Source organism: Orbicella franksi, chromosome 14 (genome assembly GCF_964199315.1).
Source record: "Orbicella franksi chromosome 14, jaOrbFran1.1, whole genome shotgun sequence".
Taxonomy (NCBI): domain Eukaryota; kingdom Metazoa; phylum Cnidaria; class Anthozoa; order Scleractinia; family Merulinidae; genus Orbicella; species Orbicella franksi.
The window spans coordinates 7,551,137-7,574,095 of NC_138158.1; the positions used below are offsets into that span (position 1 = coordinate 7,551,137).

General features: G+C 41.0%; 1 protein-coding gene across 1 annotated transcript; it reads left to right on the plus strand.

Moving 5' to 3' along the window:
• The first annotated feature begins 46 nt into the window (after window positions 1-46).
• Window positions 47-22,959, plus strand: LOC145468532 (uncharacterized). The gene is made up of 21 exons (XM_081452269.1): window positions 47-228; window positions 1,906-3,840; window positions 4,741-4,862; window positions 5,408-5,481; window positions 5,844-5,992; window positions 7,101-7,226; window positions 8,290-8,613; window positions 9,191-9,303; window positions 9,485-9,543; window positions 10,136-10,299; window positions 10,776-11,063; window positions 11,689-11,858; window positions 12,824-13,076; window positions 13,952-14,062; window positions 15,119-15,297; window positions 15,993-16,115; window positions 17,292-17,362; window positions 17,842-17,882; window positions 18,645-18,741; window positions 20,686-20,785; window positions 21,607-22,959. The coding sequence occupies exons 1-21, from the start codon at window positions 162-164 to the stop codon at window positions 21,736-21,738; spliced, it is 4,698 nt and encodes a 1,565-aa protein (XP_081308395.1). The 5' UTR covers window positions 47-161; the 3' UTR covers window positions 21,739-22,959.

The window sequence follows — 22,959 nt, forward strand, 5'->3', positions numbered from 1 at the left end:
TCGTTTGTCTCGATCGACTTCCGGTGATCTGGGTGTGTTATTCGTCATATCCTGTATCGGAAAAAAAGCTCTCACAGCATTTGGCCGAGCATACCGTATTTAGATCTCTCTGCGTTTGAGGAAATGAGCTGCTTCGAAATCGTGGGACAGAACTAAACGACATGGCTGGAGTGAAGTTCTATTCAGTGGTGTTTCTACTGATGCTGACTTCAAAGATCAGCTTTCAAGGTATGTCAAATTGCGACATAACTTAACATTCACTACACGATCACGCACACAAATCTTGGTTATGCGATGCGTAATAAAATCGGATGGAAATGAAATCCTACACTGTTCGTTCACCGATTTCGCTAAAACTATAACATAAAAACATCTGTCTGTAATACGTTATCATGCCATTCAATGTGCTGTACATTTGTCGGACTTGAAAGTTCTCGGGCTTGAAAGTTCAACGTTGGCTGCACTCAAGGTTGCTTCACAAAATAGCATAACACATGTGAGCTTAATTGTTACTCCGTTAATTAAGCAGTTATATGAAAACTTCTCGAGCTGACAAATCAGAGCTATTAAAAACTTTATTTGAATGATTAGGAGGAAGACATTTTTTCCTCCACTGCCTTTCATCATGTTTATGTAATGGCATCCCACTATTGTGACTGTCTGCTCTGAGTCTTTGTTCTGAAAATCATTGAAGCATGTCGAAATTATAATCTTACGATAACAACTTTTTAAAATTCGGTTCAATTTGTCAATCGTCACTCCGAAAGAAGGTTGTTGTTAGTTTTAAAAACGTTTCGTGTGGAGGACAATTGCCATAATCCTTGCCTTCTTAAATACCATGTAGTCTATGGTTCTCTTAGTACGTGCTGACTTTTCATCCACATTCAAGCAAAACTAGTTGTAATGCTGAAAGCTGAAGGAAGGCGCTATATAAATAATATGGTCCTCACTGGTATCATTCCTGCGTGCATTTGAAAGTATTTTTCGTCCGGAAGTATTTTTGCTTTGTTTTTGAACAGTTGGTTTTCGTAGTCTTCGGAGAACGTGTGATAACGTTTTTGTAAACCCAGCAAAATTGTGCGCTGGGAAGTATGTAAATTTCCTAATTGAGAAATGTGACAGGATTTCAAGTTATTATTCATGCATGTCAAGCTTCTATTTATGGTCTGGTGATCTTCATTTGCAGTAGTAATAATAAAAGCTTATTCTGTCAACGTAATCGTTTTTTTTTTCCTCACTGCGTCAGTTACGCTATTCATAGTGCCCTCATCACGCCGTGTTTTAGTTTTTGTTCATTTTCAGTTTGCGGCATTGATACGATTCAGGGGAATTGTTATTAATATTTTTTCTTTTTTTCTCAAAAGACTGAGCTTTTCGAAATTTGGCGAAATTTGGGATAGGCTTTGTTGTTAATTTGTTCGTTTGTTTCAATGGTTGTGGAGGAGGTGGAGAGGGGGGAGGAGGAGGAAGGGGGGAGCGGGGGGGGGGAAGAAGGCGGGGGCCTATTATCCGACGGAAGTTTAGAGAAAAAATAAACAGCACGATTGCTTAATTAGGTAATGAGCTGAGTATTAGCCGAACAATTTGAAATGTGGCGCTGAAATCAGCAATGTATTGTTGTCCAATACGAAGATCAAAACTCCATTACAACCGAACTCTTGCCAGTGTCTTCGCTCGGAAGGCGGTGGAATACGGAACGGCTTACCTGAGAGGGCGAGTCATCGGCGTGGAGGGGGGGGATTGGGGGTGGGGGGAGGAAGCCTGTATCCGGGGATAATTTCCAGAAGGGGCTTTAACAAGGCACTTTTTGCCCTCAATAACACAGAATCACATGCAGACTTCCGTTGAATGTGTCGCACGAACTTTAGAGAAGATGAATCAGTTTTCGTTCTGTTTCTTTTTCAGACATAGTTGATCACAGAGGAAAAGAGTTTGTGGTTAGTTTCATGCCGCAGCCCGGACGATCACCCATCAACATGGGTGGAACAAATAACCTTTACATCTCCAGCTTTGAGGACGTTCAAGGTCGTGTCCATGTTCCCGCCCTCCTGCAACAGTCCGACACACTGTTTAACTTGAAAGCTGGAGGAATTCAAAAAATTACACTACCCGGAAGTACGCGGACAATTGGGTCCACTGGGATCGAGAAAAAGAAAGGTATACGGATTACTGCGAATAAACCCATGTCAGTGCAAGGACTGTCAATCTTGAGTAGGACGAGCGAAGGGTTTCTTGGGCTGCCTGTGGACACTCTCGGAATGTACTACATTGTTCCGACCTTTTTCGTGGCAATTAACGCTATCGTGCAGGTTGTAGCAACGGAAGATAACACTTTTGTATCTTTTGAGTTACGGCTTCCAAGGAATGGTAGAGTTCGTTATGGTGAGGTGAGGTATGTAAACGGTGGCCTCATCAACGATACTTTGAACGAGTTAGATGTATTTCAAGTGCTGGGCGATTCTGATCTCAGCGGTACTATTGTGAGGTCATCGAAACCAATCGCTGTGTTTTCTGGTAACGATTGTGCCATGGTGCCAAAGAATCGACAGCCATGCAATCACTTAGTGGAACAGATCCCCCCTGTTAGCAACTGGGGGTTAGAATTTATAACTAACCCTACGCCTAACCGTCAGGGGGGAGATGAATTTCATGTCATAGCATCAGAGCAAACTACGCTTGTCCATGTTGACATGCAGTACAAAACCATGCTAAACGAAGGAGATAAATATATCATTGAAGCACCTTGGAATATTTCTTTAGTCATATCAACTTCTCAACCAAGTCTTGTTGTACAATACTCCAAAGGAAGCGACACACTCAAGTTGAGTCCATCCATGAGTTTAGTACCCCCCCAAAAATGGTACTCAAATGATTACACAGTTTATGTTCCTAAAGACGATACTGGCAACGCTTTTGATAGTTACCTAAATGTTGTCATAGACACCAGATTTCGAAGTGGTCTTCGTGTAAAAGGCGCGGATGATCTCGGCATCGACTGGAAAATTATTTCCGGAGGTTTCTCTAGAGCTTCTCTTCACCTCGCCAGTGATGGTGTGTACCATGTTTATTACAAGAATCCACTGGCTAATTATACGTTTTCAGCTGTTCTGTACGGTATGGCTTCACAAAAATTATTTTCCTTTCCAGTCGGCATGAAATGGCTACAGCCATTAGATTGGGACTGTTTACCAACGAACACAACAGGCGGTGATAAAATCGATAACGACTGCGATGGCGCCACAGACGAAGAATTAGCCAATGGCGTTGACGATGATGGTGATTCTCGCATCGACGAAGATCTTGCCACGCCAAAGCCTAACTTTAAAGTACCGAGAGATTTCGTGACAACGCCTTTGCTGTCGTGTAGCGGGGCATCAACTGTAGCCAACACGGGAATTACAGGCGTTGCAACCGGCTCGGCACAAGGCGTCTGTAAAATACGTGGGGGACAGACAGTCATCTCCCACAAAGACAGCATCGTAAGTCCGCGGCAACAATGCGAGCATGTGTTTAAGCGCGTGTGGACTATTGAAGACCCTTGTGAAAATGTTCTCTCGCTTAGCCAGTTTATAAAGATAAGCACACCGCAAGATCCCGTAATCGCTTTTCCAGACGACACGGCTTTCACCTGCAGGCGTAAGAAATATCTTGTTCCAGAGTTTACTGGAAACGTTCAGGTGACCGCAAGCAAGTGTCCTAGAAACGTGACAGTCACTCACCGCGATTCATACAGAGGCGACTGCTCGGACGAGGTGGGGAGACTGGATCGAGAGTGGACGGTTGAAGACAAGTGTACACAAAGTAGAAAACAAATACAGGTTATCCAGCTTTTACCAAAAGGTTAGTTCTGTGTTAAAAATGTAACTGAAAAATTAAAGCAAGAAGTTTTACATCATAAGATTACTTGAGATGCACAAGGGTAAGATAGCGCGACTCAAAGAGACGGCTGAAATTCTTGCTATGTGTAAAAAGGCCTCGTTGTAGTTGCCCGGGGGGTCTCCCATCTAAAAAAGACGGGGGTGCTCGTCGGAAATTTTGAAAAGAATCCCTTAGAGGTACCAAGATCTTGTTTTGTGGGCGCGGCTTGAAATGTTTTTCACCCCTAAGAGATACCAATTCTTAAACAACACATTATTTCCTGATGTGAAGTATATATGAAATAATTCACATTATCTCCTGTCATAATTTGTCGGCTCAGTTCCCTAAAAGGTCCCGCAAAAGCTCTCGCTGTGGAACTTTTGAGGCTGAACACTCTAAGAGGCACCAAAACTGCGTTTTTAACCCCTGAAATGTACAACGAGCACCTCCGCCCTTTTCATACGGGAGTCCCCCCCCCCCCCCCCGCCGGGAGTACTTGCTACGTTTACTCAAATTTCTGAATTCAGATTTTACGTCCTTGTAGAGGCTTGCTCTTTGAAGGATGAAGAGAAGCAGGGGCGGGGTGGGTAGGACAGATTAATTACGTGATTAAGATACGACCACAAACTAGATATTGAAACTGGTTTTCTAGTGCGGATTCTGCTGAAAAAGAAATCATCAGAGTGGCGCTTTTCGATATTAAACTACATTAGGACCAGGAGCCATTGAGGCTCCTGATTAGGAAACATTCTGGAATCTTCATGAATTACCAATCCGTAAAAAAACATAAAGCTAGCATTTGTTTGTTTGTTTGTTTTTTTTAAAATCTGTTTTGATTTGTACTTTTTTGTTTAATCTAAACGTTGTCCTTTGCTTTGTTAGACTCCAGAAGGACAACTAACTTCGTAGTGTCATTCAGGGTAACAAGCGAGAGATTTTCGGCAGGACTTAAAGACAAGGAATCCCCGTCCTTCAAATCTTTGTCGGACGGTTTAGAACTCGAGGTACAGATTATTATGCTCCACGTTAACGTGTTTTCTAACTTATATTCCTTCCGTTTTCCCGCCTCTAAACTCCCAACGTTCCCGGAGTCTCTCTCTCCCAGCCCCAGAGGGCGGGAATATGAAAGAAACTGGAAACGAGGTTGCTTAACTCCTTGTCAGCAGGAGAGCATGAAGCTAGGAGAGTGGTCACCTGTTGCACACAGAGACTGACCTCTGAGTTATTTTTAGATCATCATTGTCGTGATAAACTCTTTGGGGATAACTTAGTCCGACAAAGTAATCTAAACGTATTTTGCCATTCTGCTCAGTGGTTAGAGCAGCTGGCTAGATCACGGAGGGTCGTGGGTTCAAATCCCATCTGGAAGTCGGATTTTTTTCCAAGTTGATGCTATTTCTACATTTAATATTTTGGACTGTCTTATATTTAATCCTTTAGGCTCCTCATGGAGCAAAGGGTGTCACAATGCTTCGCCAGCGGACTCTGTTCTCAAATAGAGTCGAAGGCTAAGTTTGTTTTTTCTTCAATAACTATTTCTTTTTCGTAGTTAGAGAAAACATTCACTCAATCAAAGTCAAACTTTGGACGATTCTTTGTAGCAGCTACAACGCTATCTTTCAGGTAAGCTTCTAGGATTTGCTAATGTTTTTTTTTTGTTCTAAATCCAACGTTATGTTGTCAGTCTACACTGCAGAGTTGCGAGGGCAACGGATCCCCAAAAGTAGTGACCCCAACGGAAAACAACGTTAAAACTTCGTAAACTTTTAGGATTTCGCCAAAAGTTTTATTATTCCTTTTCTTGCGGTGACTAAAAAAGTTTGCCGTCTTCAGATGTTTTTAATAGCGGCTAATTTTACGTGCTGATTGTATGTGTTTCACAAATGACACGGTTGAAGTTATACGGTAAAAGTCAGGCGAAACGTTCGTTTAATTATTGGCTTTACCTGATTAACCTTTCGCTTTTTTTGTTTCTTCTTGCCAAGCAATGGTAGTGTGGTATCGAGCATGCTCATTAAGATAGACGCGGAGGCTCAATTCGATCAGCGGCAGCTGGTTGCCTTCATAAACACCACCCTGAAAAGTGGCGCTTTGGGAAAATATCAAGTGGACCCCAGCTCAGTTCAATCCACAGGTACACTCTAGCCTTTTGTTTTTGTCTGCTCGTTTCGTTATTTCCAGCTGCTGTATTTATGTGCTCTTCTTGCGCTGTTTTTATTATTTTGAATTTATCTGACTGCGTAGCATTCGTCCAGAATCAAAGTTCTTTAGAGAGAAAAACGAAAAGGTGTTCCTTAGATTCTTTACTTTTGCGCAATTTTTTTGTCCCCTTGTAAAAAAAATATATATATATAGCAATATACTTTTCTTTTCCAACGGCGCTCAGTGAAATGAAATAATTGCCACGTTTTTTAAAACCTTAATTATATTGGTTTTCTCTGTCCGTTGTTGTTTTTTTTGTAACCTATATTTTTTGTGAGGTAGAGAAGACAAGTACAGACACCATGACGATATATATATCTTGAGTCTCAATTTTCAAGACTCGATGCCTGACTTTTTATAGATAGTTTCAAGGACAATTAAATGCTATTTAGTTTTTGGTAAAAAGGATTTATAGAGCACTTTAATTGAGCGAATCGCGCGGCCTACTAAGGTCTACTAATGCAAAATAACAAATTGACGTCAGATTTTTATGCGTCTGTCCCTGATTGATGATAAATTGCGTCATAACATTGTCAAAGTGGCTGTGGAACCACGAGCCGCTGGCGAGTGGTTCCGCAGTAAACTTCAATAAGAGGACAGACGCATAAATAACTGACGTCAATTTGTTTTGTACAATAACAAGACCCCAAAATGGTCAAATGCCGGGAATAAATGAGGAGAAAAGACGCCGTAAACTTGCCGTTAACATAGATAAGTAAATTTTATTCAGAACGACGCGAACATTGTCAATAACTTTTCTCGCTTTTTGATTGGCTACTTAAAAAAGTCCATAAAATCTCATTGGTTAGAACGTTGAGAGTTTGACAGCTGAAAGTTGAACTTGAAAGCTTGCATAAATTAAAATCTTATCCGTCTGTACTCTTATTGATGATAAAAATGAGCCAATCAGCGCGCGAGAAATTAGACAGTTACTGTAAAAGCTACATTCAAGTGATGATGTTTTTACAAATATACTTCATGTATGTTGCACATATCCTCTCCCTTTTTGATGGGGTGTTGTTTTTTTACACTTGAAACAGACTTTGATGAATGCCAAGCCTCTGATCTCAACGAGTGCCACGAGAAAGCAAAATGTACCAACACCCTTGGCTCGTATAATTGTACCTGTCTTGATGGATATTTTGGTGATGGTGTACTCTGTCAAGGTGTGTTTTGGTATCAGTCAGGAGTTATCACAGTTTTGTGATATAGCAGGGTTAATGTTGTTGAAAAGTTCTCTTCTTTATGAGAAGTCATGATAAAAATGAGATTGGAAATCAAAGATTTACCGTTGACGATTTGATTATTTATTCAAGAGTGAACAACGTGACCGACTCAACATGACGTGACCGGTCAACATGACCCGCGACAATCTCGTTCCCAGAGTCTTCGTTCCCCTTGACCAGCGGTCGGAAAACGAGAGCTCTGGGAGCAACCATTTTGAAATAACCAGGAGATAACCGAATTCTGGTGATTCTGCCCATCCAGTTTCACTGCGCTGTCTGCATCTATGGCGCATGCCTGAAATGGTTGCTCCCAGAGTTCTCGTTTTCCGACCGCTGGTCAAGGGGAACGAAGACTCTGGGAACGAGATTGAACCCGCGAGTGAAGTATTTGGCCGGTCAAGTCACCATTCTGGCCGGACATTGTCCGTTGACCGGCCGCTATTTTGAACCCTGGAACGCGCTGGTAGATGAATCACTGCGTAAAATATGTCACTATCATCAGAATGTGCCGCAGCATTACTATCTTTTACATACCCTAGTCACAGTTTTGTGATATAGCAGGGTTAATATTGTTGAAAAGTTCTCTTCTTTTTGCGAGGAAATGAGTTGTTTGTTTTAACGCAGATTTGAAAGTGCACGATAACCTGAGGGGAAGGGAATGTGTTTTTTTTATAATGCCTTATGCCTTCTCTAGCTTATTATTAACTCTGAAATCCCCACTGCAATCAGCAACCACTCCTGTCGGCATTTCGTCCCGTGTTCATTGTGCCCCCAAACAATCCCATAAGTGCTTGCAAAGACACTTGAGCACTAGACCTTCAATGATTTTAAAAGTGAGCCATGGGCCAACGGCAGTATATTAAGACACTTAATCGTTATTCTTTTGTGTTCTTTCGCACTCGCACTCCATCACTTTGATTGCTCGTTTTGTTTTAAGATTGACATTACAAAAGAGTCCAACTAGCGTGACAAAGCCCTTTTAACATTTGACCTCTATTTTTAGCCCCACCTTCAATCTACTACGTTGATCCACCAACCGAAACTGGCACTGAAGAAAACGTGACACTCACATGTCACGCTAGTGGTCTTCCACTACCAACATTCAGTTGGATAATACCCGACGGTCGCGCTGTAAACGCGACAGCTCCAGTTGATGAAAGTGAAGACCTTGATGATGGTAGTAAAAGTAGAAGAGGGAAAATTCTTCAACAAGACGGTTCACTCTTGATCTTTAACACCCGTGATGTAGACCAAGGTGTTTACAAATGTGTGGCAATCAATGTCATGGGACGGGATGAAAGGAGAGTTAACCTTACCATCAAAGAAGGTAAAAATGGAATACCTCATTTGCCATTTTGAAACAATTTAGACATTGACTAGAGTCACGCGTTCCTCCTGCATGGGGGAGGAAAGATTGCGTGACGATCCCAAAGAGAGTCTCCGGAGGAGGCGTGGCGCAAGTTAAAAAGAAACCAGATGGTCAAACCTCTACATTGTTTTACATACCTAAGGGCTCGGACAGAAATACATGAAACACAAGCTTGGATGCATTGCAGTCGTTTTTGCTGAGCAGGCGTTATCGCGTATCGTGACCATCTTTGGAGTCACAAATGACTCGTGTTGGAAAGAGAGAGCGAGGACTCGCTCCTACCCCCTAGGGCGGTTTTGTCCTCTCTCCCTAAGCCTCCGCTGTCGTCACACGCTCGATCAAAATGCACTAATTCGCTAAAAATCCGACTGCTAATGACACCCCCAGAAACTACGGGTAAAATGTAGACAATAGTTAAGTCCTCGAATTGTAAACAATTATTTGATTCTCCCTTGTTGAATTATAAATTTAATTAAAGTAACCGATTTATTAAAGGTAGTTATTTTAATAGTTATGTTAACAATTCCATCATTAGACCTGGTAGGAGTTGATGTCGCTATTACCATCGAGGACGAAGTGTTTGACAAAGATTTGGAAAACAAGTCTTCAATAAGATACAAGAAAATAGAAAAGCAACTTGAACAAGAGGTAAGAAAGTAGGTATGAAAATGAATCTTCGAACGAGAAATGTTTTCTTGGGAACAATAAAAGAAATGTTTCAGTTATAAATTGCAAATGTTTATCGCTTCATTACTTACACACGATGCAAAAAGACCAGTTTCGTTTTTACCTTAAGTAAGTTAATACTTTGTTTGTTTTTCCCCTGCAGTTAACTGCGTTGTTCCAAGACATTGAAGGATTCGAAAAAGTTGTAATTCTTGGATTCTAGTGAGTGTAAACTGTCTTTGGCATTGCTAGCTACAGGCCTACTCATATTTTGTTTCATTTGCTTTCTTAAGGAAATTTGCGCCATTTTGGGTTAAACGGTAATTGCCCCATATCCCTTTTAAGGTCGGCACTCACACAATGGGAAAATGGTGTGGGGACGTGAAGTGGGGACAAACTCCTTTCATGTGTACGCTTAGAAAACGTGTTGCAGGGACAGTATGCAAGCAGGTGAACACGAAGCGGATATTGGCTCATTTCTATGTTGCAACGAGGACAATTTGCGAGAGCAGTGCACGCAATGCGACATTGAAAAATGAGTTCACTTTGTCCCTGCTTCATGACGCACAAATTCAAACCGGCTGAATTCCATGCAACACTTTGCGTGACCAAAATGTTTTTTGCGAAAGAGTTATGCGGGGACAAAAATTTGCGCCCTCGACAGAACTTTTTCACAAAAACAGACATGTTACACGAGAGAAACTGTCGCTGAAACATGTCCCCGCTTTATGTCTTTGCAAAATTTCCCCTAGTGTGTGCGACCTTAATGAACTCCTAAATATACGCTTCTGACTGATATATTGATTGGTTTCAGTAATGGAAGCGTCAAGGTACGTTTTCGAGTTGTTGTTAAAGTGGATAAAAGTGAAGACAAAGAACCTGCGGTGATCGCCAACAAAGTTGGTAAAACGCTCAGAAATAAAGTGGAAACTGGTCAAATAGGCAACCTTAAAGTCAAGCCAACCGTTGAGTTAAGAGGTTTGTGTTGTGGTATTGATGATGTTTCGCTCGTTGGTTGGTTGATTGAATCGTTCGTTCATTGAATCTTTCGTTGACTGATCGATTCATTGATTGATTCCTTCGTCCGGTTCGTTTGTTCGTTCATTCAGTTCGTTCGTTCGTGCGTTCATTCAGTTCGTTCGTTCGTTCGTTCGTTCGTTCGTTCGTTCGTTCGTTCGTTCGTTCGTTCGTTCGTTCGTTCTTTCGTTCATTCAGTTCGTTCGTTCGTTCGTTTGTTCGTTCGTTCGTTCTTTCGTTAGTTCGTTCATTCCGTTCGTTCGTTCGTTCGTTCGTTCGTTCATTAATTAATCCATTCATTCAGTCACTCATTAAGTTTATCATTTCTTGCTCTGACTCATTCTAATTCAGATTTATTCTATCCTTATCAATTCAGCGTTTATTTGTTTGTTTATTTACATATTTCTTGAATGTGTTTGTTCAATTTTGCATTTCAGAGCTTCCCCCACCACCCGTTAATGTCCAGTCAGCCGATGTCAAACAAACTGAAGCAGTTGTCACGTGGTCACATCCTGAATTTTCCGACATGTATGCCATTAGTAGTTACTCACTGCAAGTAAGAAAGTTTGCAACAAAGAAGTGGACACAGTTCACCACCACGCGAGGCGAGAACCATAGGCTAACCAACCTAGATCCTGATACTGTTTACTTTGTACGACTCAAATCTGAAAACAAGTATGGAAAAGGAAAACCCAGTGATAGTGGAGAGCTGCGAACTGAGAAAGGTATGTTTCAAACTTTGTTTCTATGTGAAGGACATAAACTTATTCACTAAGTCACGTGACATCGAATGGTTCTTTTGATTTTAATTCATTGTTTATTTTCATTTTTGTAGTTGAAAAAAAGTCTGCTTATGCAATCAATGGCTCTTCCTCTAAATTCAACAACACAACTGACCAAATGAATCCGTAATAATTCGACTTTTGCATGGGCTATGTCACTCCATATAACATGATACCTGATGTAATTGTTTGCGACGTATAAAACCCTGTTTAAACCACGAAAAACATGAAAATTTGAGGTTGAATTTTTTTAGATACGCGGTCCATGTCATTGAAGAATCAAATTTAACGTCTCTTTCGGAAAGCAGCCAGGTTTTTCAATCTGTTTTTGGGACCAACGTGGCTTTGAATGAGGGTTATACATCTGACTAAAATGTAATTTTTCTTGTCAACATAAAATATACCGTTGAGAAATAGAGTGATCTTCGGAAATCTTCGAAAGTCTTAATAAATGCCATCTTCCGAATATCTCGAGTGGTGATCAGAAATCTTCGGAAGGCTGCGTTATAACCGGTGAATAAAGTGATATTGTATCAGTTCACTTATTGTATGAAGTTTATTCTTACAGAAAGAAGTGCAGCGGAATTGGCCTTAGCTATTGTTCTTCCATTGCTGGTATTGATAATACTGGCAATCGTAGCAGTGATTCTGTACAGAAGATGGAAAAAGAAAGGAAAAAGGACAGGATACCTAGCCACTGATGAGGAAGTACCCATGAATCCAATCACCACAGAACCGGTCAGTCAGTAACAACATTCTGTTCTATCTGAAGTTTTTGTTTCTGTACTCTACTGTCCCAATAGCTCATTGCCGTGTTGCCTTTAGGGCCTTCAAAGACTATTTGTCATCGACAACTAAATGTTATCGACAACTAATTGTGTCAGGCCAGCCAGAGCTTGGGAACTAACGTTCACTGAGCATGCTCATAATACAATACGCATGCTCAAATGTGTCATGTTTCGTTAGTTGTCGACCAACCCACACACGGTAAAAACGGTTAAAATATATTTGTTGACAACTAAGTAGTTTCCTTTTTCGAAAAGGGAAACTGCTTAGTTCTCGACAACTAAAAATTTAGCGTTTAGTTCTCGCAACTCATCTCACACATAACGTTTTTTAGTTGTCGATAACATGTAGTTTTCGTCCGCTAAATTACTAGTCTGTGGAGGTCCTTAAGTCTCTCTGTCAAAGCGAGGCCTGGTGCACAACCATTCATATCATGTTGAAAATGAGTTTAATTTGCTTGTGAATGAAACCTCATCTTCATATGAAAAGATGGGCACCAAGACTCGCTTTGAGAAAGAGGTTAAAGGTAATTCGGAAATGGCCTATTAGCACAGCAGAGCGAAACACTTTGACACCAATAAGGCCTTTATTATTTTCTTAAAGTCTTGTCTGAAACTGCGAGGGACACTGTTGCTGCAACTATCACTTGTATAGCTAACACTAAATAAATAATAAGTATTCTTTCTCAATTGAAGCAATATTCTCATTTTAAACCAATATTCTCATTTTAAACACCTTGCTTGGCTTTACACAGACATTAGTAACCATTGCTAACCAATGTGATTCTTTTGAGCTTTAAGATGTACTCTGTCTTGTAAACAAACTATTGCAACCCCTGTTATGTTTGGCACCAGCCTTCAACAGGAAACGTTGTGCCTTAAAAATGTGCCTTGAAATGTTCTTCTTTTTCATTCTAGCAAAATCAAGTAGAAGCCACGACTGATCGATTCGTGACCTTTGGACGAGAACGTTACGCCCCAATCCCCGGTGAAACAGCGGACGGCGCCAGAGCAATGCAAATTCAAGCCTCGTTTGCCTGGCGCGAAATACCACGTGACCGCCTTACTCTTGGGAAGATTCTCGGAGAGGGCGAGTTTGGAATGGTGGTCAAGGGAGAACTGACTGAAGATGACGGTCACGTCACACCATGTGCTGTTAAGAAGCTGAAACGTATGTTCATTGATCTTATGTTAACATCGGTTGCTGTCGCCTTGTTGTTTCAGTGGTGTGTTATCATATATAGTGTGCCAATAGTGAAAGCAAAGTTAGTGAAAGGCACAGTCATAAGTGTGAATTCTATAAGTGCAAATTTTTTTGACAGAAACCTTGTGGTCCGGTTTAGTTCAATTACTATACTAGTGGACAGGAGCGATAAAAGGGCTGCTACATATTAGTTATATAACGCTTTCGAGTGGTATATCATGGAATATTACACGAGCCTTTAGGCGAGTACGTATACCAAGGACAAGTAACAAGCGGGGTATTCCATGGTATACCAAGAGAAAGAGCTGCATAACTATTTTACACCATGCCATAGAAAATACAGTGGCCAACACAATCAATGCGGGAAGGTTTGGAGCAATACCATCGAGTGTACAAACGGCTTTTCTGTATTCTGATTGGCTGTGCAGTATTTTCTATAGTATGGTATAGAGTGAGTTACGCATGCTCAAGGTTTTGATCTGAAATTAAACAAGATGAAAGACTTTTTCAAATTGTGTCGTTGTGTCATGGAAAAAAATCCCTTAAATTGATTTCAATTTGTTTTCCGCAGACGGAAAGAACGTTTTGGTCGATCTAAATTCAAATTTAGTTCGACGTTTGACCCAACGGTCGAGCTTTACCCGTTTGGATCGACTCAACGTGAAATTTAGTTCGTCTCATGTGAAGTTCGACGTTTGACCTGGGCCTAAATGACTGAAATGCAAAACCAAGGGAAATGGTTTTGAGCTCAAAATAACGGGGAATTCGAAATAACCAAGTTCGAATGTGCGGGGTCCAGCTGTAACGTAATCCAAAACTTGTTGTCCTTACTCACATTGCAGGTACTGCTACAGAGAGTGATTTTAAAGATTTGCTGAATGAATTAGAGATAATGACGTCGGTGGGTAATCACCCTAATTTGGTCAACCTTATCGGCGCATGCTCAACTGAAGGTGAGTCAGATTTAAAAAAGGACCAATCTCGTTCCTCGAGTCTTCGTTCCTCACTGCGCAATTGCGACGAAACGAACGACTCTCGAGAGTTCCGTTACAGGTTCGATTTTAATTGGTTTTAAACACACCGGAAAGAAGCGGGAGTAGAACACTAGCGTCCCAATCGAGCCACGTGTTTGTCAGTTAGGTATGCGCAATTCAACCGGAAGTCCGATATTTTCGGTCTTCTAACCAGAACTTTTCAGGGTCGCTCGTTTTCCGACCGCTGGTCAAGGTTGAACGAAGATTCTGGTTACGATTTTTGGAAAATAAAACAGAACAGAGTGAACTCTGGTAAAATGTAAAAAAATTCAATAACAAAATCCTTTAAAGGACGTATTTAAACAAAAACGATGAGCTTGTCTCATTAGGTAAAGTCTGCATACAGTCAAGCCAAGTGGCCCATCAAGCCGGCACTTATTTCCGGTTTCAGTAACATTAAGTCATTAGACTAGGAATATTTCTACTCCCCCCTGGATGGGATGATAGTCCATTGCAGGGTTACCCCCAGCATTAAATTCGCCGGTACCCATTTATACACCTGGGTGGAGAGAGGAACTGTGAGAGTAAAGTGTCTTGCCCAAGGACACAACACAACATTATGTCCCCGGCCAGTGCTCGAACCAGGACCGCTCGATCCGAAGGCGAACGCACTAACCATGAGGCCACCGGCCGTGCCTTCATAGCTTGTCTCATTGCATGGTTCCAATTACAGCCACAGTCGGTCTGTGGCTACGATTGCCTTAGGGTTTTAACACTTGTCTCAAAATCTTTCAACATTTTTTGTGTCCTAAGCAAGTCGGTAGACTTGATTTACACGAAACAACTCGTGTCGAAGACTTGTCATAAGGTGCAACCAAAGTTTTGCCGTGTATATTGCCCCTTTGTGCCGCAATTGGGATTTCAGACCGCTGGGGCAACCAATCAGCACAGTCCTTTTCGTTATGGACGAGCTTGTAGTTAAATACAGTGAACAAAATATTTGCTCTCAAAATGTACTTTTCTCTCTCTTTATAGGACCGTTGATGATCATCGTGGAATTTGCCGAACACGGCAACCTCCTACGTCATCTTCGTGATCGCCGAAAGCAAAATTACGAAGACATGAACGAATACAGCTTAGACATAAGTTCCGCGGAGAGAGTGAGGATAGCTTGCGACGTGGCCGACGGAATGAAACATCTTGCTACGATGAAGGTACGTCAGCGTTGTTGTTTTTGGAAAACAATTATTTTATCACAGCCTAGTCCGTTGTACTTCTTCCTTTCGCATGCAAGCGCGAAGTACATGCGAGAGCCTGGTAACAGGTGTATATCACTCAGTCGCGTTGTGACATTTGGCGCCAAATTGAGTGAGCGGGAAGAGAAGACCTGGGTACTAGTATTCTTTGATTCTGGTGAAACCTCGTGATTAAGGAACTTGAATAACGGAAATTAACTGAGAGCAGGCAAATTTATCATTAATTTGTAATTTGTACTGCAGTGCAAATTAGTGCGCACGCGCTCATAATTTTCTCAGTCATTTAATGAATGAAAATCGTATGAAAGCTCAGTAGGGCAACTAGTCAACTGAGCCTAATCGCTCAAGCAATTTTCTTTATCACTCTTAAAGGGGCTCAGTCACGGTTTGCGGATATCGAAAAGTTTAGCCTCAATTTTTCAAATTCGTCGTTTGTAATCCGTGTCAATCTTCTCCTTGTTCCTTTATGGTTTATAATTATCTCTTTGGTGTTTTTTATCTTATTAAACTGTTATTTTCAGGTTTCCTGCCATTGAAAGGTTATTTTTTGTATGTGGCCAAAATAACTCAAAATACCGTGACTGAGCTCCTTTAAGTATATTTCCCTGTCACCATGGTATACAGATGTTTTAATAACTTTTTTTTGGTTGCAGTGCGCTCATAGAGACTTAGCCGCGAGAAATGTTCTTCTCGGAGAGGGAATGGTAGCCAAAGTCTCGGATTTTGGTCTGTCACGTGATATCTACACCGACAACGTCTACGAAAAGAAAACCGCGGTAAGAAGATCATCTATAAATCGCTCTCATGATTGATGCAATGATTGATTATTAGTTAACTACATGAAATTTAAACAGCTCAGTGTATTAGTCACAAACGTGTACACGTATTGCCCCAGTTTCCTTTATTCCAGCATTTTTGGCGCGAAACGAATAACGTGACGTTAAACATACGATATAGATAGGTCATACTTTGCAAAGTGATTGTGTTACACTCGAGGCGAAATAAAGAAGCGAGTTGTTCAGTCGACAAGGAGAACGTTGGTTCACTACGAGTGAGTACTTGATGAGTTTCTGTGTTTTCTTTTACAGGAATCGCTAAGCTTAAGAGACATAATTGTTTGAATCGGATATTATCATTTTATATGTTCAAACATTCCAGTGCAACATGAGGCTGCCTGGCTCCGCTAGCCCCTATGGTTATTCCAGGCAGCCAGTGCTCTAATTTCTAATTTCTTTTTTTCTGTAATTAGTACAAGGCAAGAGAGAGTGCAAATAGAGATTGTTGTTGTAGCGTGAACGATAGTGAAATTTTGACGTAGTGCGGTGCAATGAAAATAGCAATGAGCTTATCTCATGTTTCCAAGTCGCTTTTTTTTCTTTAACACTTTTCCTTTCGTAGTTTTACTGAGCACGAAATTATGATCCTTTTTAGTTGGCTTTCACAAAGTACCGTAAATCCTCGAATTAGCTCCTACCTCGAAGAAGCGCTCCCTTCGAATAAGCGCTCCTCCTATCGGCCGAGATTTAAAATAAGCGCCCCCCCCCTCGAATAGGCGCCCCCTCTTCCCTCCCCCCTATTTTGTGAACGAGTAATGTGACAACAAAGGATGTATAGTTTTCGTCATGTAGTATTAGATTTGTACATTGTTTCAGTTTGTGGACACGTTTAGTGAACACGTTAAGTACTAACGGTGCCGTGATTTAAACTTTAGGATCAGCTTTTATGTCAATAAACAGCTCATGCTGTTGTTTACGCGCAGATGATGCATTAGAAAAATGATCATGTCAAGCCACAATTTGGGACAAATTAAATAAGCGCCCCCCACCCCCCCCCCCCCGCCTCGATTAAACGCCGCCCTCGAATAAGTGCCCCGGGCGCTAATTCGAGGATTTACGGTAATACCAGGAGGCCGTCAATGTCACAACTAATATCTTACTTTTATTTGATCACAGGGAAAGCTTCCGGCAAAATGGATGGCAGTAGAGTGTCTGGAGCAAGGCATTTACACGAGCCAAAGTGACGTGTGAGTTGCTTGTCTAATGTGATCTGAGAAAATGTTTGCCATTTGGCATATTCTGTATGGTATATACCATAGTACATACCGTAGTCTCCTCTCCAGAAATAGGCCCTATTGTAAATAAGATAGCTTTAGCTCTTAAAGAAAGTTACAACTTCTTTCGATTACGAGACCCCATATTGTAACCCTCCAGAAAAGTCTTATAAAGAAATACAGTGGAACGCTGTTTATCTGGTCACCAACGGGCCACAAAAGTTTGGCCGTATTAACGGAGTGGCCGAATTTAAGGGGTTCTTTAAATAAGAAAATGACTGCCTGACGTTTAGTTCTGGCCAGAAGAAAGTGGCCGTAATAACGAGTTGGCCACATTAATGGGGTGGCTGTAAGGCGGGGTTCTGTTGTATAACCCAGGGCTTACTCTTGGAGTTCCCTTTATTCATAGTTTCTTTGATTAATCCAGACTTATAGGCTGTTTTGTTTCGCAGATGGTCGTTCGGTGTTCTGCTTTGGGAAATCGAAACCGGAGGTGAGCTCTTCTGCCTCGTGAGAATTAATATACAGCTTTAGCACAAACGTTCGTGTCGTTGTGTCACGGAGACTTTCCTCTCAATGCAAAGATTGCGTGACCATTGTTTACCAAACAAAAGCGAAATATATACTATCACTGCGGAATTTATCATGTACGGGCGTGACGATTTCGTGCTCTCTAAAATAAGTTGGAATTTGTTTTGCCTTCCCTTCATTCCATTGTCTCCCTCTCACAAGCACTGACATTTGTTACAAGGATGATCAAAGCAGAACTTGCCTTAAGGTTGTTTTTCTATGATTTCTGGTGACGCAGTTACCCAGCCATAAGTAAGAAAACGGACTGGAATCGAATTTTGTGTGATGCAACAGTCGCAGGTTTTTGGCACGAAAATCAAAATTATGATTCCTCTTTCCGTACCTCTTGGTTATAAAATGGCCTGCTTGCAATCAATAACATGCAAGTATTTAAAGAGCTCAGTCACGGTATTTTGGCCATGTACAAAATAACCTGAAATTGAAGGAAACCTGAAAATAGTATTTTTCTAAGATAGGAAAATACCAAAGAAATAATAACAAACCATAAAGGAATGAGGATGGTTAAGGATGGAAAAGCTTAACTCGGATTACAAGCGACGAACTTGAAAACTTTAGGCTAAACTTTTCAAGACACGCAAACCGTCCTGTAGCTCCTTTAAAGAATATGTCATTGATGTGATCACCTCAATCTAACCTGCACGTTGCTGTGATCTTCGTTTTATAGGCTGTGCGCCATACGCCGGGATGGTTTTAAACGAATTACTGACCAAGCTGAAAGCGGGACATCGTTTGGAAAAACCTCGTTACTGCACGGACTGGCTGTAAGTAAAACGACAAATGTACAATAGACCGCGATGCACCGCATAGATAATCAACGATACAATAAACAAACCAAGATCGCAACTGCGGCGAGAACGGCTTACGTACTTTGCATAACACTGGCCTGATGCACGTGCATTATAAACCTTGGTATATTTCATGACCGTCCTCTGCCAGACACCAACGTAGTAAAAAATGTTTCGCTTATCTTGGTCAATATGAATCACTATGGCTCATTTTTCGTATTTCCATTTGAAATCGAATGCTGGCATTAAATATTTAGTTCGAGCAAGTTTTTCGACCGATTGACATACTGAACAGATCCAGCTTACTACGAATTTTGAAGGTAACATCTAAATTCATTTTTTACTAGGCGTCGTCCTCGTCCTCGCCGTCATCATTGCTTAAGCTTACTAATATCTTTGTGAGTTCACATTCTTGTTCTCAGAGTTACTCGTTTTTTTCCCTTTTTCACCGACCGCGTTTCTAAAAACAAGGCTCTTTGGACGAGAATGGATGGAGGGGGGGGGGGGGGGGGTTGAATGCATATGCGCAGTTATCATGGAAGGTGAAACATAATATATGCTAATAAGACTGAATCGATCACGACAAAATATTGAAACGCCATTAAACACTATAAAATTATTACAATACAGATAAAAAATTCCAAGAAGTACAAATTCTTTTTTTTTTAGAAACAATGCATCATTGATTCTTGTAACTGATTTTAATCCTCCTCACTGTTAATCACCTTTTTTCTTTCATTAATAGTGACTACTGTCCAGCAAACTTTTTATCTACCAAACTAAGCTAATTTTGGAACTTTTCGCCATCTCCAAAGCAAAATGACTTGCGAGTTATCGCGAAAATGGTAGCAAAGTTTAATTCAAGATCACAGCATTGAGCAAGAAATGCTGTGACTGAAGCAAACTGTATCTTACAATTATGTTTTGAATGCCTATTCAAACTTTCAAAATGGTCTAAACGATTGAGAGAAAACTCTTGTCAAAATATGGTCATCCAAACTTCACATCACATAACTGAAAATTCAAAATGGCGGACAAACCATGCTATATCAGTCTCGAGCCTTCGGTCCTACTAGCCAGCGACAGGTTCCTGTTGCTGGCCAGTAAAAGCGAAGGCTCTTGAAACAGGAAAGAGGACAGGAGAGAGCGATTATCTTACGAGGCTTAGGGAGTGCTGAAAACATGGCATACATTGTTTGAGATATAAAAAGTGACTTTCCTTCCTTGTATCGAGTTATACAAACACAAAAGGAAGTTTAAGAGAACTAGAAATGTGTACACTGTCAACAGGCGAGCGTTTTGAGTTCTCCCAAACTTTCACGAGTGTTTCTATTAAGCAATTGGATTATGAGCTCGAGATTTCTATCAAGTGATAGTTGACGAGGGCGCAGCCCAAGATTTCTATCACGGATAGAAATCGAGAACGATAAATCTAATTGTTTTAGTATAAATCTACTAGTCGTTCAAAACTTTATCTAAATCCTCTTCATACACCTCGAAAACGCAAAGAAGCAGCCGTCATTATGTTAAGAAGCGCACACTGCTACGCTACTCACTATCTATCACAGAATAGCTAGTGAGTAGCGTAGCCAATCAGAGAACGGCATTCGTAATAGACCGCTAGTAGATTTATACTAAAACTAGATAGAAACACGGTACACGTTTCCTATTTGACTTGACAGATGTACAGGGACAATGTTTTCTATTTCTTTTAGTAAAAATTGTGAGAAAATCAAAGGAAAATTACTCGTTTATTTCAATTACCAAGACGCAAATTCTCTCTGGTTGTCCGGCCTGAACATTAAGGCAACGGCTCGTGGTAATTCTGTGTTTCTGTCGAGTCGTAGGAGCACGGCTTTCAGCGGGCGCTTTCTTTCTGCATCGGTGTTGTTTAAAGAAAGTTTTTTTGCCTTTTCTCAGATACGCTATAATGCTACGTTGCTGGAATGCAAATCCAAAGACGAGACCAACATTTGAGGAGCTGAGTGATGAACTCCATCGAATGCTCAGACAGGAAACGGTAAGTTGACGTTTAGTCTTAAACTCTCGACTCGGACCAAGAAAATAAGGTAAATTAGGTCAGAGTTCATCACATCTGTCGCCCTTCGTCTTAAAAGAGAAAAGGAAATGGAATTCTCGTGCAGGAAGCGTGCCGCACTGTAGAATATAGAGCGTGCAGTGTTGTGACATTTGTGGTGAACCGCTAATGTGTTTCTTAAATTTGAGATGGCATGAAAAAAGTAAAATCTATTGATTTTAAAGACAATTTACCTTTACTTTTTCTGTGAAAGTCCTCGACGCACTCTAAATACTGTATTTTGTTTGTAATATTCTTTACCTAAAAGGTTACAAAAGAAAAATTTCATGAAGGCAATAGCTCTTCTTCTGCCTACTCTTCGGGTATAATCCCTACCTTCGCTGAGGTGATCACTGTTTGGATGTACACAAATGCTGTAATTTTTTGAGAAAATTATTTTCCTAAAAGTATTTATACAGATTACATAGAGGTCTTTTTACAGCAAATTATTAACTCAGTACTTATTAACCGGGAGTGGGGTCTTTACGGGAAAATCTCAAACCGAGACCTTGCCGTATACGAAATGACCGAGGTTTGAGGTTTTCCCGTGAAGACCGAACGTTCGAGGTTAATAAGTTGTTTATTAGATGGCTTTTTGCTTTGGTTTTGGGAGAATAGTGCCCTAGAGCTAGCCAATCAGAGCGTGCGTTATATCGGCTACGAACACAAGCCATATAATAATTGATGTTGTTGATGTTATTGATACAAGTAAACGCTTGACATTCTTGAACTCGAGTCTATAAACGTATTTTGACTCTTTGCAGGACTATTTAGCTCCAGAAGATTATGGAGAAGAACCAAGTTATATTAACACCTCAAGGGAAAACGTTAAGTCTACTTCTGAAAGCATAGCTGCTATATCTGAAAACCAACGAGACGAAAAGAAACAGTCTTAGTTATATTTGTCTTCCACGATAGTTTATGTTTTTCAGTTTTGCGTTAAGAAGAGGTAGCATAAGCAAAGCGCATGAGCGTAAGCAACATAAGGAGACTTAGTAAGGAGCTGTTAAGAGGAGCCATTTGTCGGGATATTTTCGTAGCTTTACCAGGGGCGGATCTAGGGGGAGGGTGTAGGGGGTGCGCACCCCCTCCTCCTTGAGATGAAGCCTTCCTCTTCGTATTCGCTTTTAAAATTTGTTTACCTCACCAGTCAGTTACATCATTCCTTAGTGGTGCACCCCTCGTAAAAACAAATCCTGGATCCGCCCCTGCTTTACTATGTCTGCGTCTGTTTCTTATGCTCATGTGTTAGACTGGTCCACACTAAGCCAGAGGAATTTGAAAACGGAGGTTTCCCTCCGAAAACGCATCAAATGTTTTCCGTCCACAGTGCGCCGGAGGAATTTAGGAACACAACAATCACCGGTCATTTTGCATCTGTGTTTGAAGAAAACTCGGTCAGGGAAATCACGTGATTATCGTGACGTCATCGTTTTCGAAAAGCTCCGTTTTCAAAATGTTTTCCGTCCACACGAAAACATGAACCGGCGTTTTCAAATCCCTCCGTTTTGAAGCGTTTTCGAAAAGCTCCGTTTTCGTGACGGATTAGTGTGGACGGTCGGTCTAACCGGAGAAAGAAAGCTCCGTTTTCAAATTTCTCCGGCGTAGTGTGAGCGGGGTCTTAGTGAAAACTAGCCTTGAGTGATAGGACGTTTACAAAAAGGCTAAGATAACCTGATAGTGCGTCCGCCAAGAGGATTAGGAATTAGAAAGAGATTTTCTGTTTTTTTTTTATAGTTAATTTGCTGAACGAGCACCAGTCGTAGGCGAATTCCCGTCTTTGAGAATTGATTGAGCTCACAGCTTTTGACTTCAAAGTTGCTAAGCAGCATTGACATACCCCCATTGCTTCATGCTTGAAACCAGTTTCCGAACTACTTGTTAGGGCTGGAACTATGTTCTGATTGTATAGCAACAATTAATGAATGATTAATTGTAACTTTTCAAGTACTTTCAAGGACATGTTCCGAAAAACCGGCCTTTGTCTCCTCGACTGAATTAGAAATAACGGTATTTTTCAAATTAAATTCCAAGCGTCATGAGTGACTTCATGCAAAATTTCCTTTTAAATTTGTGCGATGTCTGTCTTCTGCACTTTCTCCCACCCCTTCCCCCCC

Coding starts and splice junctions, on each gene's coding strand:
- LOC145468532 (XM_081452269.1), top strand. CDS start 162: ATGGCTGGAGTGAAGTTCTATTCAGTGGTGTTTCTACTGATGCTGACT. Junction 10,300..10,775: donor GCCAACCGTTGAGTTAAGAG/GTTTGTGTTGTG, acceptor TTTGCATTTCAG/AGCTTCCCCCACCACCCGTT. Junction 20,786..21,606: donor GAATGCTCAGACAGGAAACG/GTAAGTTGACGT, acceptor GACTCTTTGCAG/GACTATTTAGCTCCAGAAGA.